The 27322-nt window shown below is 34.2% G+C and overlaps 1 protein-coding gene across 7 annotated transcripts in view; it reads right to left on the minus strand.

Moving 5' to 3' along the window:
• VPS13B (vacuolar protein sorting 13 homolog B) overlaps positions 1 to 27322 on the minus strand; it is an 822593-nt gene that overhangs the window by 653121 nt on the left and 142150 nt on the right. For all 7 annotated transcript variants that reach the window (XM_086696045.1, XM_086696043.1, XM_086696044.1 and 4 more), the window contains one exon: positions 5918 to 6099. In XM_086696045.1, coding sequence (XP_086552171.1) covers positions 5918 to 6099 — 182 coding nt within the window. The remainder of the gene's footprint in view (positions 1 to 5917; positions 6100 to 27322) is intronic.

The raw sequence follows: 27322 nt of genomic DNA on the forward strand, positions 1-27322 counted from the left end.
CACAGATAATATCATCCTCAACAGGAAAAACTGAGCACCTTTCCCCCGCATCAGGAACGAGACAAGGATGTCCATTCTCAACACTACTATTTAACATAGTACTGGAAGTCTTAGCCTCGGTAATCAGTTAACAAAAAAAAATAAAAGGCATCCAAATCAGCAAGGAAGAAGTCAAACTTTCACTATATGCAGAAGACATGATACTCTACATAGAAAATCCAAGACCTCATCAAAAAAAATTGCTAGAACTAATACATGAATTCAGCAGAGTTGCAGGATATAAAAATCAATGTACAGAAACCTGTTGCATTTCTACATACCAGTAACAAAGTGGCAGGAAAAGAAATAAAGGAATCAATCCCATTTGCAATTGCATCAAAAACAATAAGATACCTAGGAGTAAAACTAGCTAAAGATGTACAAGGTCTATACTCTGAAAATATAAAACACTTTAGAAAGAAATTGATGATACAATGAAATGGAAAAGTATTCCATGCTCATGGAATGGAATAACAATCATTATTAAAATGTCTAAACTACCCAAAGCAATCTACACATTTAATGCAATTCCCATCAAAATATCACCAGCATTTTTCACAGAGCTAGAACAATCCTAAAATTTGTATGGAACCACAAAAGACCTCCAATAGCCAAAATAATCCTAAAAAGAAAAACAAAACTGTAGGCATCACGATTCCAGATTTCAAGCTAGATTACAAAGCTGCAGTCATCAAGACACTATGGTACTGGCACAAAAATAGACCTATAGATCAACAGAACAGAAAGTCAAGAAATGGACCGGAACTATACAGTAAATAATCTTTGACAAAGCAGGAAACAATACGCAAAGGAAAAAAGACGGTCTCTTCAACAAATCGTGCTGGGAAAACTGGACAGTGACATGCAGAAGAATGAAACCGGACGACTTTCCTACACCATACACAAAAATAAATTCAAAATGGATGAAAGACCTAAATGTGAGATAGGAAACCATCAAAATCACAGAGGAGAACACAGGCAGCAACTTCTTATGAGACACATTGCTGAAGGCAAGGGAAACAAAAGCAAACATGAACTATTGGGAAAATGAACTACTGGATAAAAAGCTTCTACACAGCAAAGGAAACAAACAACTAAAAGGCAGCCTACAGAATGGGAAAAGATATTTGCAGATGAAATATCTGATAAAGGGTTATTATCTAAAATCTGTAAAGAACTTCCAAACTCAACACCCAAAACACAAAACACAATGGGCAGAAGACATGAATAGACACTTTCCCAAAGAAGACATCCAGGTGGCTAACAGACACATAAATAGATGCTCAACATCACTCATCATCAGGGAAATACAAATCAAAACCATGAGATACCACCTCACATCTGTCAGAATGGCTGAAATTAACAACATAAATGACAGGTGTTAGGGAGGATATGGAGAAAGGGGAACCCCCTTGCACTGTTGGTGGGAATGCAAACTGGTGGAGCCACTCTGGAAAACAGTATGGAGGTTCCTCAAAAATCTAAAATAGAACTGCCCTATGACCCAAAAATTGCTCTACTATTTACCCAAGGATACAAAAATACAGATTCGAAGGAGTACATGCACCCCAATGTTTACAGTAGCATTATAAATAGCCAAACTATGGAGAGAGACCAAATGTCCATCAACTGCTGATGGACAAAGATGTGATATATACATGTGTATACACACACACACACACACAGGAATATTATTTAGCCATCAAAAAGAATGAAATCTTGCCATTTGCAATGATGTGAATGGAGCTAGAGTGTATCACGTTAAGCGAAATAAGTCAATCAGAGAAAGACAAATACCCTATGATTTCACTCATGTGGAATTTAAGAAACAAAGCAGATGAACATATGGGAAGCGGGTAAAAAAGGAGAGGGAAATAAACCTCAAGAGACCCTTAGAGAACAAACTGAGGGGTGATGAAGGAAGGTGGGTGGGAGATGGCCTAGATGGGAGATGGGTACTAAGGAGGGCACTTGTGATGAACACTGGGTGTTGTATATAAGTGACGAATCACTGAATTCTACTCTGAAACCAATATTGCACTGTATGTTAACTAAAATTTAAATTTAAAAAAAAGAAAGAAAAAGAGAAGAATATAATAAACAGAGTAAGACCTGGGGAGAGCAAAAAAATGTAAGAAAGCTGGCCATTTAGAAATGGGGCCTTTTAAAAATACTTTAGTTGATCATTTTAAATCATCTATTATCAATTACTGCTGCTTAATTTGATTAAAAAAATACAATTCCTGGGCAATGAGAAGAAACCTCCAAACATCATTCCATTTTCCTGACTTTCCCTAATCTATAAAAATTGGTTACGCTAATTTTAGGTTTCTCAATGACAAAAAATCAGGTTATGAATCACTTAACCTGTAGTTACTTGTCCGATCCATTTTGTATTATCTGTGCCACTACTGTTAGAACAAAATATTTCCAAGATAGGGAATTGTTTTCAATATTTTAATGTTTATTTATTTTTGAAGGAGAGAGACAGACAGACAGACAGAGCATGAGCAGAAAGGGGCAGAGAGATACAGAGATACAGAATCCGAAGTGGGTTCCAGGCTCTGAGCTGTCAATGAGATCATGACCTGAGCCGAAGTTGGACACTTAACCAACTGACCCAAACAGGGAGGCCAAGAAATTTTATATAAGATGTTTTATCATAGCACAACCCATTTGATAAAATCAAAAATGGAAATACTAATTAGTTTCGTTAGAGACAAGGGAAATTACAGAAGTAATTAACACTATCACCTGCTTATTAGTATGAATTTTCAGGCAACTTAAGCTACTTAACCCAAAAAAAACTCTGGAGTGAACACCTCAGGAAAAAGAAATTTGATAAATAAATGAATTAGATAACTTCAGACTGTGATAAATGTCTGCCAATTAAGGCCTCACGGTAGGCCTCTGGGTAGCAGACCGACAACTTCTTGGTGTGTCCTCACAGGATGGAAAGGGCAAGGGAGCTCTCTGAGGCCTCTTTTATAAAAACATTAATTTCATTCAAGAGGACTCCACTCTCATGATCTAATAACCTTCCAAAGGCCCCATCACCTAATACCATCACATTGAGCATAAGAATTTCAACAGATGAATTTGGGAAGCACAAAGACATTCAGACCATAGCACATAAAAATGTAGTCTACCTAATATTCAACAATTTAAAATGTTTTTAATGAGATAAATTAATATAACATCACCCTTTTAATGTATACAATTAAGGGCAATTCAGCATATTCACAAGTGTAAAAATATCACCACTATCTAATTCCAGAACATTTTATCACCAAAAAAAAAAAAAAAAAAGCTAAAACAAAAACAAAAACCAATTCATGTCTAATAGCAGTTACTCCCCATTCCTCCTTTTTCCCAGACTCTGGCAACCATTAATCTTTCTGTCTCTCTGGATTTGCCTATTGTAAGCATTTCATAAAAATGGAATCATAATATGTGACTTTTTGCATCTGGCTTCTTCTGCTTAGCATGATACTTTAAGGTTCATCCATATTATAGCATGTTTCAGTACTTCCTTTACATGTTTGAAAATATTCCATAGTACAGAGATAAAACATCTTTGCTTATCCATTCATCAGTTAATAGATATCTGTGTTGTTTCCACATTTTGGCTATAAAGAATAATGCTTTTTTACCTCCTTTATATGTGGGATCTAAAAAAGTTTAATTCATACACACAAAGACAGAAGTAACAGTGGTTACCAGGGGAAGGAAAGTGGAGGAAATGAGAGATGTTGGTCATAGGATACAAAATTACAGTCATGTAGAATCAGTAAGACCTAGCAATATGATATACGATGACCATAACTAACACTGTATCCTGGAAATCTGCTAGATAGATTTTGTGTACTCACACCACATTAAAAAAAAAAAATAGTAACTGTGAGGAAATATATAAATTATCTTGACTACAGTAATCGTTTCACCATATACATCAAAACAACAATATGAATACCTTAAATATATAAATCTTTTTAAAATAAGCACTTTTAAATGCAAAAGAAAATAATGCTATGAACATTCATATACAAGATTTTGGTGGACACATAATCTTGTGTGTATACCTACAAGTAAAATTGCTGGGTCATATGGTAACTCCACATTTAACTTTTTAAAGGTAATGACAACGAGTTTTTTTCCCCAAGCAGCAGTTATTGTTTAAGCCAATAATTCAACAACAACATACAAATTCTAATCAAGGAGAAACAGGAAAATAAAATAGCAATCTTTTAAAAAGCAGAGTTAAAACAGTATAAAAGGAGACAAAAAATAAGACGATAAAACCAGTCACAAAACAATCAAACCAACCTAAATTGATTAAATTCACTAGCTATAATACAGACTATAAAACTTCATTTAAAATATCTAGCTATATGCTGTTTCCAAGACATGTACCAAAAGCATAAAGACAAACAAGTTTTAAGTAAAAGAATGCAAGAGGAAGTACAAGCAAATGTGAAACAAAGGAAAGTTAATTGTAACTATGTTAATGTAAGAAAAAATAGATTTAAATGAAAAGACTGAGGGATAGAGTCACTACATTTAATAAAAGAATCAATTTAAAAAGAGATTACAAATATGTTCATGTGTGTGGGAGGAGGTGTATGTGTTCATACACACACTAAAACTTGCATACTATTTCAGAGGGTTCAGAGAATTTAAAGGCCTTTCATAAGATCTAAGTCAACAACTCTAGGCTAATGAAACATTTGCCTTGTCATTCTTTACAAAATCATAAAACCTGACACAAAACAACTATATAAAATTTTACATTAGTCACTAGGCATGTCAAAAGAAGGGCTCAGGGGCGCCCGCGTGGCTCAGTTGGTTACACATCTGACTTCGGCTCTGGTCATGATCTCACCATTCTTAAGTCGAGCCCTGTGTCAAGCTCTGTGCTGACAGCTCAGAGCCTGGAGCCTGCTTCTGATTCTGAGTCTCCCTCTCTCTCTGCCCCTCCCCCACTTGTGCTTTGCCTGCCCCTCCCTCCCTCCCTCCCTCCCTCTCTCTCTCTCTCTCTCTCTCTCTCTCTCTCACACACACACACACACACACACACACACACACACAGAAAAGGGCGGGGCTCTACTTATGCCTTTTTTCTTTTTTAGAGCTTATATTTCCCCATAGTAAGATCTCAAATTAAAATGTTCAAAAGCATCATAAGAACAAAAAAGCTAATGTCTTATTCTCATAGGCAAATGAAGTAGAAAATTAACAGGTTATTATTTATGATGATTACATTTAATAAAAATATATCCTTCTTTCAAAACTACTTTAGTGTTACTGACAAAACTAACAAGATTACTTTAAACAGAGACAACTACAAAAAGCAAAACTTTTGTAAGTTTTTTTGTTTGCCTGTAAAGTAAGTGACAAGATAAAGATAGTATCTCCTATTCTGGCATCAAAGCAGATTTTTTATTTTTAGTAGTTAACTCATTCATTCAAGGTGTAAGAGTACACAAAAAAGATAATTTGCTTACCATGTTTTAAAGTATCATGATCAATAACTTTATTCCAATTTACTAACCAAACATACTGGCTATCATTTCAAACATACACATTATATTGATCCCCTCAGAAGTTATCCCCGTGAGGCCAAAGGATTAATTGTGCAAGATGCTGGTAAAAAATAATCTCTTGAAACTGTAAAATATATCCAGAAATTGGTTGCAGGGAATAAAACTGAACAGCTTACCTCATATCCTGAAATTTTTTTGGAGCTATAAATATCCACTTACACAGAAATACACGACACAATTTAATTTCAGCAGGCTATACTTATGGATTTGAATAATAAAATATTAGTAACCTCTCATAAGAATTTTCCATAAACTTGCCAAGATTGTGCTCTTACCTATAGTTTGGAAAACTTCATTCATCAAAGCTTCATTCACTGATAAAGAGTTGACATTTCCAATATGAGACCAACTTTGATATATTGCTTGCAGCAGAAGTGTCTGTGCTCTTGTAGCTTGAATTGTGAGATTTGGAAGTTCAAATATACCTTCAGTTATAGCAATCTGAGATCTTTTGGTCCTGCATAAGAAAAGAGAAAGAACAATACAGTAAAGAGCATTTACAAATAACAACATATGAAATGACCTAGATTGTAAGCCAAAAAAAAAAAAAAAGTATATATCAAAAATATTTTAAATAATAATTAAATCAAATAGATACACAATTTCATACTTTAAAAAATTTTTTTGACTGTTTATTTATTTTGAGACAAAGAGTGCGAGCAGGAAAGAGGCAGAGAGAGAGAAGGGGACACAGAATCCAAAGCAGGCTCCAGGCTCTGAGCTGTCAGCACAGAGCCTAACATGGGGCTCGAACTCACGAACCATGAGATCATGACCTAAGCGAAAGCCACTTAACCGACTGAGTCACCCAGGTGCCCCTACAATTTCAGACTTTAAATTTCACTATTTCAGAACCTCTTACAATAAAAAATAAAAATACAAACTAAAATAATGTCCATACATACACATTCATACACACACACACACACACACACACTGTTCAATTACAAGTTTTCAACCAAGACAATCTTCAAAAGTAACAATGAAAATAATACTAGTTAACATCTAAGAAAATTTACTACCAGTCCTGCATTGTTCTAAATGTCTTATATCTATTAACCCATTGAATCAAATAGTATAAAACTATTAAGTAAAAATCCAAAAATTAAATCCAGGGATTCTAATCCAGAGAACTCTATTCTATACCTCCTAAGTATTTATGAAAAATTTACATTATACCCAGATTATTTGACAATAACACAGAAAAATTTTTTTAGAATCTCTGTCTGGGAATATCTAATTCACTGGTGTCTTAGTCGTCTGGTTCTTTCTTTGAATGAGGTACCTTGTATAATTAAATTTTCCAAATAACAAAGCTTCAAAGTTAGAAAATGTTTAATATGTCTGTGAACAACAAGATGATAAAGTTAATGAAATATGCAAGTAGAAAAAAGAAAAACCAAGAGAAAGAAAAAAATTAGGATGCTACCATAGTAGACTCAGCCACCCTACACTTTCCTCAACCCCATAAACCTCTACCCTTTATCATCTTCCCAACAGTATCCACCTTGAGTATTGGGCATCTCTTGTATAAAACCTCAGAGGCCCATCAATCCTACCTCTTATTCCAACCCCTGCTATAAAGACCAGTTAATGCAGATTTTTACAGTCATTGCTTAAAGCGACTGAACAGTGAGAGACTCCCATGGGAATTATTTTGTATTCATGTATGGAAAGCCTGGAAATGAATAGATAAATGCTTTCCTTCCTCTTGCTTCCCTGACAATTTTGACATGCATTTCATAATTTTCTTAGGAAGGTTCCAGGAGATCAAGGATCAAAGAAAAAGGTCTCAAGTAATTAGGAAAAGCCTTCATGAGCTTTGGGACATGGTCAGGCAACATCCAACAGGTGTAATTGCAAGTCCCAAAATAGAGGGGAGAATTGAGAGAAGCGGAACAAAAAAATATTTAAGGCAATAATGGCCAAACTTTTAAGAAAACAACAAACCCCAAGCAGAAGACACTTAAAATCATACCAAAGGTACATTACAATCAAATTGCTGAAAACCAGGGTTAAAGAGAAAATCTTAAAGACAGGCAGAGGATAAAAAAACACAAGTTTAGTTGGTACAAACAAACCAACAGAAACTCCTTTTACAATGCCAATATTTCCGATACCAAAACCAAAGACACTACAAAAAAGAAAACTGCAGACCAATAAACCTTACAACCATAGGTGGAAAAGTCCTCAATAAAATATAAGGAAACCAAATTCAACAATACATTAAAAGGATCATATACCATGATCAAGTAGGATTCCTTTCAGGAACGCAAAGATGGTTGAAAATCGACAACATAAGGGGCGCCTGGGTGGCGCAGTCGGTTAGGCGTCCGACTTCAGCCAGGTCACGATCTCGCGGTCCGGGAGTTCGAGCCCCGCGTGGGCTCTGGGCTGATGGCTCAGAGCCTGGAGCCTGTTTCCGATTCTGTGTCTCCCTCTCTCTCTGACCCTCCCCCGTTCATGCTCTGTCTCTCTCTGTCCCAAAAATAAATAAACGTTGAAAAAAAAAAAAATTAAAAAAAAAAAAAAAAAGAAAATCGACAACTTAAATGGACAGAATACACCATGTTAATAAAATTAAGGATAAAAATCATACAATCATCTCAACAGATGCAGGAAAAAAAAAAGGTGACAACATTCAACATACACTTCTGATGAAAATGAATAAAGTGTGTATAGAGGGAACATACTTCTACATAACAAAGCCCATATATGACAATCCCACAGCTAACATCATATACAATGGTGAAAAGTTGAAAGCTTTTTTTCTAAGATCAGAACAAGGCATAGGAACCCACTCTTGCCACTTTTATTCAACACAGTATTGAAAATTCTAGCCACAGCAACCACAGAAAAAAAATTTTTTTCAAGTATCCAGCTGGGTATAGAAGAAGTAAAACCATTTATAGATGACATGAATATACAGAAAATCCAAAGGACTCTACCAGAAAAAAAAATTTTTAATAAATGAATTCAATGAACTTGTACAATATAAAGTTAATACACAGAAATCTGTTGCATTTCTGTACACTAATAATGAAATAGCGAGAAACTAAGAACATACCATTTATAATTACATCAAAAATAATAAAATTCCTAAGAATAAATTTAACCAACAAAGTAAAAACCTGTACTCTAAAAACCCTAAGACACTGATGAAAGAAAATAAAAATGACAGAAATAAATGGAAAGATATACTATTCTGATGGAAGAACTAATTCTATTGACATATGCTGTTAATATGTATAAATTATATATTGTTGAATCCTTAAGGGATTAATATTGTTAAAACGTTCATACTACCCAAAGCAATCTACATATTCAATGCAATCCCTATCAAACTACCAATGGTATTTTTCACAGAATGAAGAGAAATAATCGTAAAATTGGTATGGAATCACAAAAAAAAAAAAAATAGTCAAAGCATTTTTCGAGAAAAGAAGAACAAAGTTAGAGGTAATCACATTCCCTTATTTCAAACTATACTACAAAGCCACAGTAATCAAAAGAATATGGTAATGGCACAAAAAATAGACACGTAAATCAATGGAATAGAAAAGAAAGCCCAGAAACAAACCCGCAATTATATGGTCAACTAATCTATAATGAAAAAGGCAAGAACATACTATGGAGAAAAGACAGTCTCTTCAATAAATGGTGTTGGGAAAACTGGACAGCTACATTCAAAAGATTAAGACCGGGCCACCTATTTACACCATACACAAAAATAAATTCAAAATGGATTAAAGATCTAAATGTGAGACCTGAAACCATGAAAACCCTACAAGAGAACATAGGCAGAAATTTCTTTGACACTGGCCATAGAACATTTTTCTAGATAGATATTCTCTGGCAAGGGAAACAATAGCAAAAATAAACTATTGGGACTGCATTACATAAAAAGCTTTTGCACAGAGAAGGAAACCATCAACAAAACAAAATGGCAACCAAATGAATGGGACACTTGCAAATGTCAGATCAAAAAAAGAGTTAGAATCCAAAATATATACAGAACTTATACAACTCAACACCAAAAACACAAACAATGCAATTAAAAACTGGGCAGAGGACATGAATAAACATTTTTCCAAAGAAAACCTACAGATGGCCAACAGAAACATGAAAAGGTGCTCAACATCATCAATCGTCAGGGAATGCAAATCAAAACCACAATGAGATACCACCTCATACCTGTCAAATACTGTTATTAAAAGAAGAAGAAGAAGAAGAAGAAGAAGAAGAAGAAGAAGAAGAAGAAGAAGGAGGAGGAGGAGGAGGAGGAGGAGGAGAAGAAGAAGAAAGAAGAAGAAGAAGAAGAGGAAAGAAAAAGAAAGAAGAAGAAGAAGAAAGAAGAAAAAGAAAGAAGAAGAGGACAAGTTTTGGCACTGATGTGGGAAAAAAATAACCCTCCTGCACTATTGATGGGAATGTAAAGTGGTATAGCTACTATGGCAAACAAACAGTATGGAGGTTCTTCAAAAAATTAAAAACAAAACTACAGTAAGATCCAGCAATTCCATTCCTGGGTATATACCCAAAGAAAACAAAAACACTAATTATAAAAGATATATGCACCCTCGTGTTCATTCCACCATTATTTACAATAGCCAAGATATGCAACCTCAGTGACCATCAATCAATGAAAGGATAAAGAAGATGTCTCACACACACACAAAATGGATTACTACTCAGACATAAAAAAAAAAGGTAATCTTGCCATTTGTGGCAACATGGATGGTCCTTCAGGGTGTTATACCAAGTGAAGTCAGTCAGACAGAGATAGATAAATACCATGTGATTTCACAAAAATGTGGAGCTTAAAAACAACTGAACAAATGAAACAGAAGCAGACTCATAAATACAGGGAACAAACTGTTGGTTGCCAGAGGAGGGAGGGTGGAGAGGTGGGAAGAAGGGCAAAACAGATGAAGTGGATTAAGAGGTACAAACTTCTAGTTATAAAATAAAGTCACAGTGATGTAAAATAGAGCATAGGGAATACAGTCAGTAAGACTGTAAAAACTTTGTAGGATGCCAGATGCTAGCTAGGCTTATCATATTGATCATTTCATAATGTACAGTTGACCCTTGAACAACACAGGGGCTGACCCCTATGCAGTCAAAAATTCACATACAACAACTTTGACTCTCCAAAGTCTTAACTATTAATAGCCTACTATTGACCTTAAGCCTTACCATTAACATCAACAGTTGATTAACACATATTTTGTATATTATATACTATACTCTTATAATAAAGTAAGCTTTAAAAAGTGTTATTAAAAAATAATAAGGAATAAAATACATTTACAGGACTATACTGTATTTATCAAAAACAATCCGTGTACTATTGGACCTGAGCAGTTCAAACCAGTCATGTTCAAGTGTCAACTGTATATAAACGTCAAATAACTATGGTGTAAAATTGAAACAAATGTAATATTGTAGGTCAACTACATTTGAATTTTTTGAAAGATAAAACTGAAAACAGAAATACACAAATCCAAAAACTGGAGATTCAACACTCCTCTCTTCAGTAAGTACTAGAAAAAGGAGAAAGAAAAAGTCACTAAAGGTAAAAAAGACGAACAGTACAACTGATCAACTTGGACTAACCAACAGGACACACCCTCCCAACAACAGCAAAATATACATTCATCAAGGACATTTAGTCCACAAGAACAAGCCTCAATAAAATTAAAAGGAATGCAATCATACAGATTATATATGCTGATCACTATGGAATTACACTATAAACTTTTAATAAAAGAAAGGTATTTGTAACATGCTCAAATACTTGGAAGTTAAACAAAGAAAACATAACTCAAAACCCAGTCAGAAACAGGATAGAAACATTCACAAAATCAAACAAAAATGTATTTTTAATAATAAAATTATTTTAGAAAAGACATGGAGATAAATTACAGAAAAGGTCAATCTAGAATATATATACCTAATCAAGTGTTCCTGGAGAAAAAAAGCAAACCAAAAGAAACAGTATACAGCAATATCTAACAAAAGACATCTTGCCTAAAATAAAGACTTAAATCTACATACCAAGCATACAATAAGTCACAGAAAATACTGATTAGGAATGATCATCATCCTATAAAATTATACCAGAAAGATAAAAAATCCTATGGGCATTTACATAGGCAAAGTAATGTGGAGGTAGCAGGACTTCTCCAGAATCTCTCCTACTTTTTGTTATCCTCCCGAATCTGCCTACTGCAGTCTAGTAAAAACAATGTGTGTGCACAACTCACCACTAGAGGAATATAAGATTTAGCATAATAGCCCTATACATTTGAGATACTGAGATAAAACTATAAAACTCTTAGAAACATAGCTGTAAATCTCCATGATCTTAGTTCCATAAATATCGTACCAAAAGCAACAAAAGGAAAAAGAGATAAACTGGAATTCATCAGAATTTTAAAATGTTGTGTCTCTGGGGCGCCTGGGTGGCACAGTCGGTTAAGCGTCCGACTTCAGCCAGGTCACGATCTCGCGGTCCGTGAGTTCGAGCCCCGCATCAGGCTCTGGGCTGATGGCTCAGAGCCTGGAGCCTGTTTCCGATTCTGTGTCTCCCTCTCTCTCTGACCCTCCCCCATTCATGCTCTGTCTCTCTCTGTCCCAAAAATAAATAAACGTTGAAAAAAAAAAAAATTTAAAATGTTGTGTCTCAAAGGCTACTATCCAGAAAGTGGAAAAAAGATAATAAAGGCAATGTTTGAAAACCACATAGGTAATAATAGGCTATTGTACAGAATATGGAAAGAACTCTCACTACTCAACAAAAAGATATAAATGAAATTTACAAATGAACTAGAACATGAATAGACATTTCTCCAAAAAAGATAACACAAATAGCCATATGCACATTAAAAGATATTCAACATCATTGGGGAAATGAAAATCAAAACTATAGTGAGCTGCCACTTCACACCCACTAGGATAGCTATAATAAAAGGAAAATAAAAATGGAAAATAACAAGTGTTGGCAAGGAGAGGAACTGTAACCATCATACAAAGGAGGTAGGAGTGGAAAACAGTTAAGCAACTGTGCAAAACAATCCATCAGTTCATCAAAAAAGTAAATATAGAGTTACTATATGACCCAGAAATTATATTGCTACATATATGCCCATGAGAATGGAAACCATGTTCATATAAAAACTCATACATACGTTGTTCACAGCAGCATTATTCTCAGTAGCCCAAAAGTGTGAACGACCCAACCCAACAATCCAAATCAGGAATGAATAAACAAAATATGATATATATGTGCACACACAAGATTATTTGACCATTACATGGAATGGAGTACCAGTAAATGCTACAACATGGATGAACCTGGAAAGCATGCTAAATGAGAACAGCCAAGCAGAAAATGCCACATATTGTATGTTTGTGTTCATATGAAATGTCCAAAATCATGAAGATAGGGTTTTTTTTTGAATTCAGAAAATGTTCTGCAATTAGTGACAATGACTACAAGATGGCGTGAAACTACTAAAACAAAAGAATTGTACAGCTAAAAATAATTAAAATGTATTGTATTATGTGGATTTTATCTCATTAAAACAAAAAAAAATTTTTTCTCAAGTGGTCAGAACTCTGTTCCTAGGAACATTGGTCTAAGTAAATATTGCTTTCTCTCACTCAAAAATATCAAAACAACAAAATGACCCAGCTCTTTTAATTAGCATGTCAGGCAATTTAAATAAACAGTTTCACATTAAGACATCTATCACCTTATCCATACAATTTTCAAGTACGTAATGGCAATATGTGACTCTACCTAGATTTACCCTTCAAGCCACACAATCCTGGTCACATTTTACCAGAAAACCCATTTTACCGGAAAACCCAAGGAATGGAATGAACAGACCAGAAAACAAATATGCACTGAACAAAGATTCTTTAAACCAAACAGGTAAAACAGCAAAGATCAAAAGAGACAGACGGAAAAACAAAACAGATCCAAGGCACAAATTTATAATGCCATTACAGTTACTTTTGCTTTCCTAACACTGCAGCCATTTTATAAATCATTTTATTTTAATAAGCATTTAAAAACATGATGTTCTCAAAATTCCTTACCAAAAAAAGTTTATTGGTAGTGATACTAAAGAAAAAAATATCTGGAACACCTACGATATAAAAATATACTATTAATCTAACCACTCGATACTCAGTTAGATACTCTATGGAAAGTCCTATGGCGTAACAAGAGCCATATTCTTATAACTACAGCAGTAACTGTTTGTAAGGAAAAAATAAAGTGGGATTCTTTTTACAAGTGAGACTTTACTATTTCTTAACAAATTCAGCTACTGTATATGGTACTCTAACTTTCAAACCATCATATGTTACATAAAATGGTTCCCAAATGGGTAACATAGACTTGAATAAAAACTTAAACATACACAAAATCAAATTGATTAATTTATCCTACATTTAGTCTTGCCCAAGGGTAGGAGGCAATTCTCTCCTTCAGACTCAATTTAATTTGACATCAAAGGAAAGAATGCACGTTGTACAAAAGCCAGAATTCGATAATAAACAAATAAACTATCTCATACGTGTCGTACATGTCTTTGTGGTTTTATTTTCCAGCTGTAGAGGGCCACAAATAAAAGTAAATTTTATTATGCTTCTGTTAAGTACTCTAGTAGCATCTGAACTAAAATAAACTATTTAGGAATAATTTAGCAAAAGATGGTGGGTTATACAATGCCCCTGTTAGTGTAACACTATCAAAGAAAAGAGGTTTCATTCTATTTTGTTTTGGTAAATATTGAAATATTTTTAATAACAAATATAAAAAAAAAATAAATACCCATGTATCCACTTCATCAGACCCAATTCAGCTAAGCATAACATCATACCATATTTGCTTCAGAAATTTAATTACAGATCAGTATCTTTTAAAACTTTATTTAAGCTATTTGGGAGACTCATTAAAATGTAATGAATATCAACAATATTGTGATTTAGGCCACTATGCATTTATTTAATTTCTTCAAAAAAAACAGTTCAATCAAGTTCATACTAAAAATATCTAACAACTTCTGGACTTAACTAGCTTTTTGAAAACTCACTAAACCAACTGTTTAACACTTAAGTTGGTGAAAATAAAATTATTTAACAAATGCTTATTTCACATATCCAGAAGTCCTAGTCTAAACATATGTTCACTTTACAGAATAGGTTTAAAAACTATCGATTCAAACATTACCCTCTAGGGAAAAATAAATCCTAATGTAACTAGTGGAATAAACAACTCATTAAAACTCAACTTGGACAAACTCCAGGGTAAATTTGGGGAAATAGAAACAAGTAGGTCTTGACTGTGTAGTAGCAAAGATTGAAAATGAATATGCCCTAATTAACAAACACTTTAAAAGACTCTGCTTGTGCCATCTACTGACAAATCATAATACAGAGCTGATGAAATTTCTGGACCAATAGGGCATTTCTTTAAAGAAAATTCTTCCTTCGAAATTTTAAATAGAAAATGTGGAAGTAGTTTTTACTACTCGATGCAAAGGAATTAACTTAAACAATCCATTCATGTTCATAAGCAAAATTTTTGCCATACACACACTTGAGGAACAGCCATCCATTCTCTTAAAATCAACACACCTCATAGCAATTGAAAGAATATCCTCAGCAACAGCTGGATCTAAAGATTTATATAGAGTCCCCAAATGCAAAGCTTGAACCTACAAACTGGTTCCAAAAAATGTATTTTTGTTATTACTCATATCCTGCAAAGTAAAATAAGATTAGATCACTTTTTCCAAAATAAAATGAGTATAAAACCTCACTAACTCAGAAATAAAGCAGTTTAAAAAGTTAAGAAATTTGTATTTAGTTCTGTATACGACTCTTTAACTTGCACAATACATCAATACTCGATGAAGAAAAATGTTTTTAATTAAGTGATAGGTAAAATGAAAGCTTAAAGCCCCTCTTTGCTCCTCCTGGTCCCACCCAAACCCCTGATAACTACTTAAAGTTTAGCACACACAACTATAGACCTCTACTGATTTTATGCATTCATACACATTTAAATTTTAATGGACGTGGAAGGGTCTATAGCCTGCTTTTTTAATTAAACAACATTCTTAGAAATCAAGCTCTTTCTATATTAGTACAGACACTTTTACGTTGATCTTTTTAATTCATGCCTGATAACGGTTTGAATATAGTTTCACATTCATCAGCAGTGTATCAGAATACCCCTTTCACCACATCCCCACCAGTATATTTTTTAATCACGAGTGTAGCATTTGCACATAACTCTAAAATGCTAACTATATCATTATGTTATGAAAGTAATTCACTATTTTTCAAATTTCTGAAATATTATTTCAATTTAAATATCAGATAACAGAGAAAAAGGAGTAAAACTTTTATATCACTCAAATAAAAATATAATCAACTTCTGATTAATATGCAATGTCCAAAACTGTACAATGAACCATGGGTGGTAGCAAATGAGCAAAATACAAAAGGGGCAAAATGTCCCTTCATATTCTCATCACCTCTTAGGTTAATCAATATAAATAACTCACCTACTTAAGGAAAAATATTCAACTACTCAGGAAAAAAGAGAAAGGAAATGTGTTTATAGAATATATTTTATGTATGTAATACTAACACTCAAATATAACCTTGAGAATTCTGATTACAAAAATCACGAACATTTTAGTTCAAGTTCAGTAACTAAAGTCACTGGCTTTTTCCTTGGGCCAAGAGCACATTTTACACATATTATGTAAGTAAATAGGAGACAGACTTGGCTGTCAAAACCACATACAATCTAAAACCTCATCAATCAGACAACCAAAAAAACAAAGAAATCACTGAAAAAATTACCAGCTGCATGTCAATAAATATTTACTTGTGCCTACAACGGATTCAAGGTTTTGAGGATAAATATCCTCCATAGAAAAAGAAATGGTCCTTACGGAGGTTAAGCAAAAAGAAAGGAGAACTATTAAATAATCACATGAACCAGTGTAAAATTACTTCTATGAAAAGTGCAGTGAAAAACAGAAACAATATCACATGAAGGAATATATTAGGGGAATGTGTCCTAGTCAGACCAAGTGTCAATTTCTAGTATCTATGGGGTAAGTAAAAGTTGTTTAGGCAATTGACTAGTGGAAAAATATGATGAAAGACCTGGCTGAAAGACAACCAAGTGAAAAAGGCAAAAAGTGTTGAGGGACTAAAGAGGAAGACATTCAGATGGACAGCCAAGACAGGGTCAGATCATGGAGGGTTTCACAGAATGTTTTAAAGATTTTAATCTTTACTGTAAAAGCTAGAAGAAGTATTTTAGGCAGGAGAAGGACATAATTAGATGTATCTTCCAGAAGCAAGCCAATCAAACAAACCCAGCTACCGATGTAAGAGTTAGAAAAGATGCTCAACATCATTCATCATCAGGGAAATAAAAATCAAAACTACAATGAGATAGCACCTCACACCTGTCAGGCAAAAATTAACAACACAGGAAACAGGTTGTGAGGATGTGGCAAAAGGGTAACTGTCTTACCCTGTTGGTGGGAATGCCAACTTATACAGCCACTGTGGAAAACAGTATGAAAGTTCCCCAAAAAGTTAAAAATTGAACTACACTATGACCCAGCAACTGCACTACCCAAAGGATAAAAATACGGATTCAAAGGGGCAGCACATGCACCCTGATTTTTATAGGAGCATTATCAACATCAGCCCAATTATGGAAAGAGCCCAAACGTCCATCAACAGACACATGGATAAAGAAGATGTGGTATATACATATACAATGGCATATTACTCAACCATCAAAAAGAATGAAATCTTGCCATTTGCAACAACATGGATGGGACTAGAGTGTATTACGCTAAGCGAAATAAGTCAGAAAAAGACAAATCCCATACAATTTCACTCATAAATGGAATTTAAGAAACATTAAAGACGAATGTAGGAGAAAGAAAAAAAAAAAAACAGAGAGGGAGGCAAACCATAAGAGACTCTTAAATACAGAGAACAAACTGAGGGTTGCTGGAAGGGAGGACGGTGGGAAAGATGGGCTAAATGGGTAATGGGTATTAAGGAGGACACCTGTAGGGATCAGCACTGCGTGCTCAGTGTACATGTGTTGTACGTAAGTGATGAATCACTAAACTCTACTCCTGAAACCAAATTACACTATATGTTAACTGAATTTAAATAAAAACTTGAAACATTAAAAAAAAAAAATAGAACATCTCTCTAAATACTTAGATAAGAAAGGAGGAAAGCCTGTGTCTTATTCATAATGAGACTCCAGGGCCTACAACACAAGTTTTCACATGATAGGTGCCAAAATATTATTTCTAAAACAAATAAATGAGTCATTAATCAGTTGAAACTTGAAAAAAGCTAAGTATTAACAGATTCATCGAGGAAACTGGCAATATTTTTTAAAGTTATAAATAATAAAGAACACAAAGTTATTATTGAGAACTTGCTAATTGTTACCAACTTGCTATTGAGGGTTCCATCACCAACTAATTAAAAAATGTCTAGAACCAGATCTCTCTAGGTCTACCATATCACCCTCTGTAATCTTTCATTTCCACATCTTATAAAATCGAGAACACATGACTTGTTTATAATGAGGTTCAAATAAATCCCTGTTTATAGTGGAATTAATAAAGTACAAGTGCTATAGAAGAGTATTATGATGCTGTTCTTAGAGATTACCTCCTGCCTCTAAGTATGCACTGTATGATATTTTGGATATGGGGATCTCCAATGATTATTTGTTCCTAAATTTCAAATTAATATATTAAAAAGAGATTAAATCAAACATAGTTAAGAAATTTAGAAGCAATGATAAAAAAAACTTAGGCTAAATTTAGTTATTTCTAACCACGCCATTTCCCTCTTAATATATTAATAACTTAGAATTCTTTTGAATATACTCTTACATTTCAGTTCCCAAAAAATAATGAAACACAGACATATTTCAAAGATACTGTCACTAGAATAAAATGCTGTCACAGGATAATATTCTCCTGCTGTTGTACATAGACAAAACCAAATACTGGGGAAAAACTAGCATAATTCTTCTCATAGAAAGAGATGTATGTAGGTCTTGTAATAATATTCCCCAATATCCAAAAATCAAATTTAAAGTCAATAATCTAAGAATGAATTTTAAATGTTCATTTGGGTACCACTAAACAATTTTACTAAGTTTAAAACTTTTAACAAGAGAAAGAGACGAATCCTATTTGCCCATACAACTTCACACCCAACTGATCATAAAATTCCATGTGGAAAATATCAAGTTTTCCACCAGGAAAATCAAAGAAAACCTCCTGTTCTCATTGGACCAACACTCTCTGGTTGTTAACATGTGTTGCATGCTCTTCATGCACTTAAAAAAAATCAAAGAGAAACATCTGATATAAAGACAGATGTTATTTACCTATAGTAGTGTTTTTTCATGTCTTTTTAATCCCATACACACACACTCTAAAAACTTAAAGTAGGTATTTTTCAATTGGTCATTTAAACACATTATAAGATCAGAATCAAAACATGACAAAAAATAAAGCCTGAGAGGACTGTTAAATTATAAAAACTGTTCTTTCAAGGGAATTTTTTTCAAACAAGAATGCATTAATATTCTAAGTAAATGTACTTTATATAGTAAAATATAAAATTAATACAATGACAAGATTTATAATTTCATAATTGAAAATTATAGCTAAAATGTTGCAAAGTGTTGAAATTAACCAAAATAAATCCCAAAACAACATAAGCAGAGGCTTAAAAGTTAGTACTAAGAGAGACAACAGAACATCTGATGAAAACATGTTCATGTTATTTATTAAGTGTAATAGCAATTTAAATAACAATCATGTTATTTATTAAATTTAAGATTCTGGACTATTACTCCTATAAAGATTATTTAGGAGGTAGTATTTTTTCACTTTAAGATGTGTTATTAAAAATCATTCAATCAAGATAAATTCACAGAAAAATCAATGACATCTTTGGAGGGAAAACAGTCATAATCGGTAAAGCCTAGATTTATGTCTATTCTCTATTTCCCAACTCTCCAAAAGAAACATAAATAAATACAGGGATTTACACAATAAAACTATTCTTTCTGATATGAACAAACTGGTAGTTGAGACTGCCAATGCAATTTAGGTCAATTTTTCACCCTGATACAAATACAAGGCTGTAAATAAATTAAATGAAATACAGAGAACAGTAAAATAAGTTTTTAAAAAGTTTTAATCTTGTTAAAGATTTAGACTACTGTGCTTGTTGTCACTTAAAATACTTTAGAGTCCTATGATATCTCACATGTTAAAATTAGGTTTCTATTTTTCCTTTATTACTCTCTTAAACTATGCTTTAAAAAAACACTACCTTCATTGATTTCACTCAATGAAATCAAAATATGTGAATGCGCATATATAAAACCTATTTACAAAATATTTTCTTATGCAACTGAAAATGCTATGAGACTCAGTCTCTGGCCACACAGTGGCCTAGAGAAAGCCCACAAGCCCTACTGAAAAGAATCAGTTGTCTGATGAGTTTGGGTGAAGGATGGAAAAACAAAGCAAGGAATAGTGAGTCTACTAGCTAACACGCTAACCAGTCAACCCCTGAATCGACACCAGCATTACCCCTTATTATGAGCCAACTGTTCTCACCAAAAGTTGACGCACTCCAGGAAAAGAGAAAGGGACTAACTGCAGTGGGACCAGAAAGAAGTTTGGCAGCCACATGAGTATATATATCTGTCACAAATCATTGAGTTGTACACATAAAATTGTTGAATTTTGCTATATTTAAATTATACTCTAGTTTTAATATGAGAACTATGTTAATGAAAACAGTGGTATACTTCATGTAATAATCCATTACAGGGCACTTTATAAACTACATCCTACACAACTCTAAAGTAATATGAAAGCTTGGTACAGTTCTATCTAGTATTTTCAGGTGTAGCCAGACCTCTAAATACTTTTGTGATTTTTTTCATTACTCATAGGGATTCTATAAAAGAATGTTTTGAGAAATTAAGTATGAAAAATTAAGTATTCACCTTCAAATATTATTCCTCCCCCAAAAAACAAAGATCATCATGAGACTAAACAACTAATCTCTAGAAACAGAAACTCCAAGAGCACTCATATCTGAATATTTGCACTTATTAGGATAAAAAATTTAAGATATTCAAGAATGGCACATTTAACTTTTGTTTCTCTTCAGAAGCTAGAATATTAGCTTTACAATATTAAAGCTAATCATTTATTTAAAAAATTGAAGATGAACAAAAAGAAAATATACATACCTTTTCTTCCTTAAACATTAATATGACCTAGTATACTTGTACTTTTTTCTAATGTCTTCAAAGTTTATGTTAGCTGATCTAAAAATGTTTATAGAATTATTAAATTCTACTTGGGTTCATTTTAATTAACATTTATTAAAAATCAATTATATGCTAGGTCCTGGACCATTAAGGCAATTATAAAGAATAAAACCAATCAAGATGCGAAAATTATAAAGTCCTATAATGACAAGACTAGGCAATTTCAAAATGAATTAACTTACCAAAGATTTAAATTCTATTAATAAAAGACCCAGTGCCAGCTATTCATCTCCCTGATAGGAGTTAAATTCTACACTTAAATAAGTTTTAAAGCAATTATCACAAAAATTATGCAAAAGCTTTTATGTATTTGATGTTGAAGAAGGGGCTAATGACACAAAGGACATTCTCAGAACATCCCAAGTCACAGTTGTAGCAACAACTGTAACCAGGTTTGAAAGCCATGCATACAACTCTGGAATTTAAACATTTCTGAATAAGGGTATGGATAGTTATTTGCAAGCCTGAATATATTTTACTCGGTTAAAGAAAGCCACATACAGATGTAGAATGAAAAACAAATTAGCTACTGGCTATGTCAAAGATGAATCTCAAAAACATTATCTACGTGAAAGAAGCCAGATACAGGATACCACATTTTGTATGATTCTATTCACATGCCATAAAAAATAAATTTATAAAGAAAGTGGTTACCTGTGGCTGGAGCTGGGGATTAACTGTAAATGAGCATGTAAACTTATTGGGAGGGTGAAAATGTTCTAAAACTGATTCATGGTAACAGCTGCATAACTCAATTAAGGTGCTAGAAATCACTGTATTTACATACCTGAAATGAGTGAATTTACGCTATGTAAAGTACACCTGAACAAATCTGTTTATTAAAGAAAATACAAGTTAGCAAGCCTACTCCTATGGAAGATGCCTTCCTTATAATGCAAACTTAATGCCAACTTTTAAAGACACTCCCTCACTAACGGTACTGGGGACTAACCTTGGGTCTTAATCCACATAGATCTAAAACTATTCACTGTATACACTATTCACTGTATGTATATGCATTAATAAGACAAAGATATGTATGAAAGGAGTAAAATAGTTTAGAATATTTTAGAGACAGAGAAAAACTGAGCACTGCTTGGGGAGGGGCAGAGAGCGAAGGACACACAGAATCTGAAGCAGGATCCAGGCACTGGGCTGTCAGCACAGAACCAGCCTGACACAGGGTTCAAACCCATGAACTGTGAGATCATGACCTGAGCAGAAGTCAGACGCTTAACTGACTGAGCCACCCAGGTCCCCCAATCCACCACTAATTAAATGGTTTTCAGTTCAAATATGAATCATTAACAAAATTAGACAGAAAAATATAGACTAATTCAAAAATATTATGCAATCAAAAACTACGTATATGCCTGAAACTAATATAACACCAAATGTTAACTATATTGGAATTAAAATTAAAAAAAGAAAAAGAAAAAAGAAAAAACCTAGGGTGACTGGGTGGCTCAGTCAGTTAGGCATCCAACTTCAGGTCATGGTTTGTGAGTGCAAGCCCGCCTCGGGCTCTGTGCCGACAGCTCAGAGCCTGGATCCTGCTTTGGATTCTCTGTCTCCTCTCTCTGCTCCTCCCCCCACTTGTGCTCTGTCTCTGTCTCTCAAAAGTAAATAAATGTTTAAAAAAAAAAAAAAAAAAAAAAAAAAAAACCTATGTAAACGTCTCCTTACAAGGCTTAAGACAGTAAAAAGGTCAATTTTATGAAATTAGATTATAAAAGACAATATACACTGCCTCTTAAACCAATTTAATAAGCACAATTGCTTATTTTATTTTTTTTTTATTTTTTTTTTCCAACGTTTATTTATTTTTGGGAGAGAGAGAGACAGAGCATGAACGGGGGAGGGGCAGAGAGAGAGGGAGACACAGAATCAGAAACAGGCTCCAGTCTCTGAGCCATCAGCCCAGAGCCTGACGCGGGGCTCGAACTCACGGACCGCGAGATCGTGACCTGGCTGAAGTCGGACGCTTAACCCACTGCGCCACCCAGGCGCCCCATAATTGCTTATTTTAAAAAAAGTGATGAAGCCTATCCTTATGAATTTGACATGACATATATACACGCACAACATACACACACACACACACACACACATATATACACATACACACACATATATGTGTTAGCCCAGATATGTGAGAACCAGGAGGTATTTACAAGTTCGTTTTATTTATTTTTTTTTTTCAACGTTTATTTATTTTTGGGACAGAGAGAGACAGAGCATGAACGGGGGAGGGGCAGAGAGAGAGGGAGACACAGAATCGGAAACAGGCTCCAGGCTCTGAGCCATCAGCCCAGAGCCCGACGCGGGGCTCGAACTCACGGACCGTGAGATCGTGACCTGGTTGAAGTCGGACGCTTAACCGACTGCGCCACCCAGGTGCCCCATACAAGTTCGTTTTAAAATAGGTACTAATATCCCAATCTTCCTACTAGTTCTGAGACCTACATCCTCCTGAAGCCCATCCTGGATGAAAAGCATTTTGATTTAATGAGTTGTGCATTTGCTTTAATCCGATGAAAATCATTTTGATTTAATCAGTTGTTCATTTGCTTTAATTTTCATTCTATTTAGTATTATTAAAGTGGTCTATAACATCAGTCTATAGATGGTCAAGCCCTGTAAGTTTTGAAGACAGATAAGTATCTTTAAAACGTGTTGTTTTTTCTCATATAAAGTTTGTTTATTTTGAGAGAGAAGGAGAGAGAGCATGAACAGGGGAGAGGCAAAGCAGGCTCCACACTGTTAGTGCAGAGTCCAATGCGGGACACCAACCCACAAACCATGAAATCATGACCTGAGCCAAAGTCAGATGCTTAACCACCTGAGCCACCCAGGCGTCCCTAAAACATGTTTGGTTTTTTTTTGTAAGAGAAGAAATTAAGCGGGAAAAGACCTCCCCACAATGTAGAAAGTTATAAAATCTTTCTGCAGAAAAACCAATCTAAGTTAGCTATCTCTGTAAACGGTAAAAGCAAAAACTACTGTGAAGATAACCTTGTAAACACGAAGAATTCTAACAAGTTTACCTTTTTCCTCCTCCCCAAAGAACTATTCCAAATATGCATTTGATCACTTTTTACTTGCTCAAGCTATACCAGTTTTTACAAAAAACTGTGTCAAATGTAAATGATAACGTTTTAAGACAAAAAGCAAAAGATTTATAGAAGAGGTAAACTAAGTTTCTGGTTTGGGAGTTAGATTAAGATAGAGTCTTAACATTAAAAAGCAACGTTTCCCCATAGAACTGGAGAAAAAAACTTGCAAATCATATACATAATAAAAATTTAGTATAGAGAATTCCTAAGGAGCACCTACACCTCAACAACAAAAATAATCTGAATAGCAGCAATAAATTTGAATATATATTCCCCCAAAGAAGATATGCAAGTGGTCAATAAGCAATTGAAAGGATGCTTAATATCACTAGTTGTTAGAGAAATGTAAATCAAAACTACTATGAAACACCATTTTATGTTCTTTAGGACGACTATTATCAAAAAACCTAAAATAATGAGTGTTGGTAAAGATGTAAAGACATTGGAACACTTGTGCATTGTTGGTGGAAATGTAAAATGGGACAGCCACCGTGAAAAACAAAATGGTAGTTTGTCATGAAATTAAATATACAATTACCATATGATCCAGCAATTCTACCTCTAGGTATATATTCAAAAGAAGTGAAGACAGGAACTCAAACATTTGTACACGCACGTTGAAAGCACCACTTGGCAATAGCTAAAAGGTGCAAATAACCCAGATGTCCACTGATGGATGAATAAATAAAGTATATACATACATTGGAATTTTTCAACCTTAAAATGGAATGAATTTAGAAGAAAAGGGAGACAGGGATGAAAGGAGAGAGAGAAGGAAGGAGCAAGTTAGGGAGGACACGAGGGAGGAAGAGGGGGAGGAAAGAAAAATTTCTGACATATGCTACAGCATGGATGAATCTTGAAAACTTCATGCTAAGTGACACAAGTCAGACACAAAAGGACAAATATTTAATGATTTAACTTACATTAAGTACCCAGAATAGTCAAATTCATACAGAGAGAAAGTAAAAAGTTACCAGGGACTAAAAGTAAGGAGTAATGGGAATTTACTGTTTCAATGGGTACAAAAGATAAAATTTATGTAAATGAAAAGTGGTGACAGTAGTACAACAATGTGAATATATTTAATGCCACTGAATTGTACACTTAAAAATGGTTAAAATGGTAAACTTTCTGTTTTGTATATTTTATCATACATAAATTAAAATAATAGTAACTTTTAAGTAGTGGGTACAGTTGAAGGAGTCCTAAATCAAGAAAGGGAGGATCACACTGAAGCACTGATATTTACTGTGTGGTCTTAGGTTAAGTAATTTGAACTCTCCCGGACTCAGTCTTTTCATCTTTGAAATGAGAAGATTGTGGGGCGCCTGGGTGGCGCAGTCGGTTAAGCGTCCGACTTCAGCCAGGTCACGATCTCGCGGTCCGTGAGTTCGAGCCCCGCGTCAGGCTCTGGGCTGATGGCTCAGAGCCTGGAGCCTGTTTCTGATTCTGTGTCTCCCTCTCTCTCTGCTCCTCCCCCGTTCATGCTCTGTCTCTCTCTGTCCCAAAAATAAATAAACGTTGAAAAAAAAAAAAATTTAAAAAAAAAAAAAGAAATGAGAAGATTGTAATAGATGATGAAAGGATTTCTTTTCAGTTCAAAATATCCCATGAAAGCACGTTCCAGATCCAAGAACTGAAGCTGACAATCAGGCTGCTGCCACTCAAGTGGAGGTGGCATCCCAACTAAGTCTTACCAGTTTTAAGACATTCTGTTCAGGACAGTATTTATCACAAAAGCAGATGAAAATAATCATAGCTCTGGAACAAAGTGAATTAAAAACCTCTATCTCCAGGGGTATTAAAAATCCCAACTCTATGTTCTTGAGGTTCAAACTGTGGTATTATAAAGAACAGGGCAGTTGAGCAACGTGATGTTGAGCCCTGTAGGGTGGGTTACTTATCCTCTATGTTTGCTGATAAATAAATATTGGCGCTTTTTTTTTTATCTTGAAGGGCCTAGCCTCCATTAAAGCTTAAAGCATTTATTCTAGTGTTATTCTGAGCTAAAGCAGGAAAATGGCTGCTTCAGTTTTTGTTTCAGGGAGGCAAAAAGATCCGTATCTGTTCTCTTAGCCTTTACACACCACATCAATTACCATGAGCCGACTAACGCCAAATTTCCTAATTAACACTGAACTCAAACACAGATTCCCAGCAACACCTTCCTCAAACAAAGGAACTGTTCAATAACTTCATGAGCCAAAACCAAGACATTTGCCACTGTGTTAAATAAGGAATGGGTACTTAGAGGGATCCCTCAATCTTGTAAAGAAACGTGTTTTCCCACCTCCTTATGTCTATGAAAATGACTCATGACACATATAAGCAATAATTAGGAAAGAGAAGAAACATGAAAGCAGATTTTGACTCAATAAAATAAAGAACTCTAGAGCTGCCCAAAAATGAATCTGGTTGCCTCTCTCTGGATAAAATGTTCAACCCATGGAAAAACAACTATAAATCAAAAGCTGCATCATAGACTGATAAATTGAGATAATGTCTAAGATTCCACCTAACCCTATTATCTACAATTCTATGAGATCATTACAATAATATCTATATACTATTAACTGTATACTAGGAGATACTAGGAGAGTTCAGATTTATTAGCTGTATTATCTCAACTGTCCTCTCGATACATAGAAATCCACTTTTACTACAAGGCAAGAAGTACACTGAGCCTCTGGAGATGATTAACAAAAGATAATGTACATCTTCACACCTTCAGGTAAGAAAGGCACCAAAGACTTTAGAATCAGATAACCTTCCATGAGATTCCTTGCCCAGACACTGTGTGACTTGGGACAATTTATGTAACCTCCCTGAGCTTTAGTTTATAACAGAGAATATCATCTTAAGCTCACAGCGTTGTTAATGAAAACTTCATCAAAGTACCTAACAACCTAACACTATATAAAAAAGTATTTTCTTTCGAATCGTATCCATTCTTTAATAATCTGCTTAGAAGTTACCATCTTCACGTTCTCCATGACTTTCTAAGCCAAAATAATTTTTCTCTGAACTTCCAAAGTATGTTGCACCTATCTCTCTATAAATGAGATCACATTTTTGAACCCTCAATTATAGGACAAAATGAACTTAAG

Source organism: Puma concolor, chromosome F2 (assembly GCF_028749965.1).
Source record: "Puma concolor isolate L17-30 chromosome F2, mPumCon1.1.hap2, whole genome shotgun sequence".
NCBI classification, from domain to species: Eukaryota; Metazoa; Chordata; class Mammalia; order Carnivora; family Felidae; genus Puma; species Puma concolor.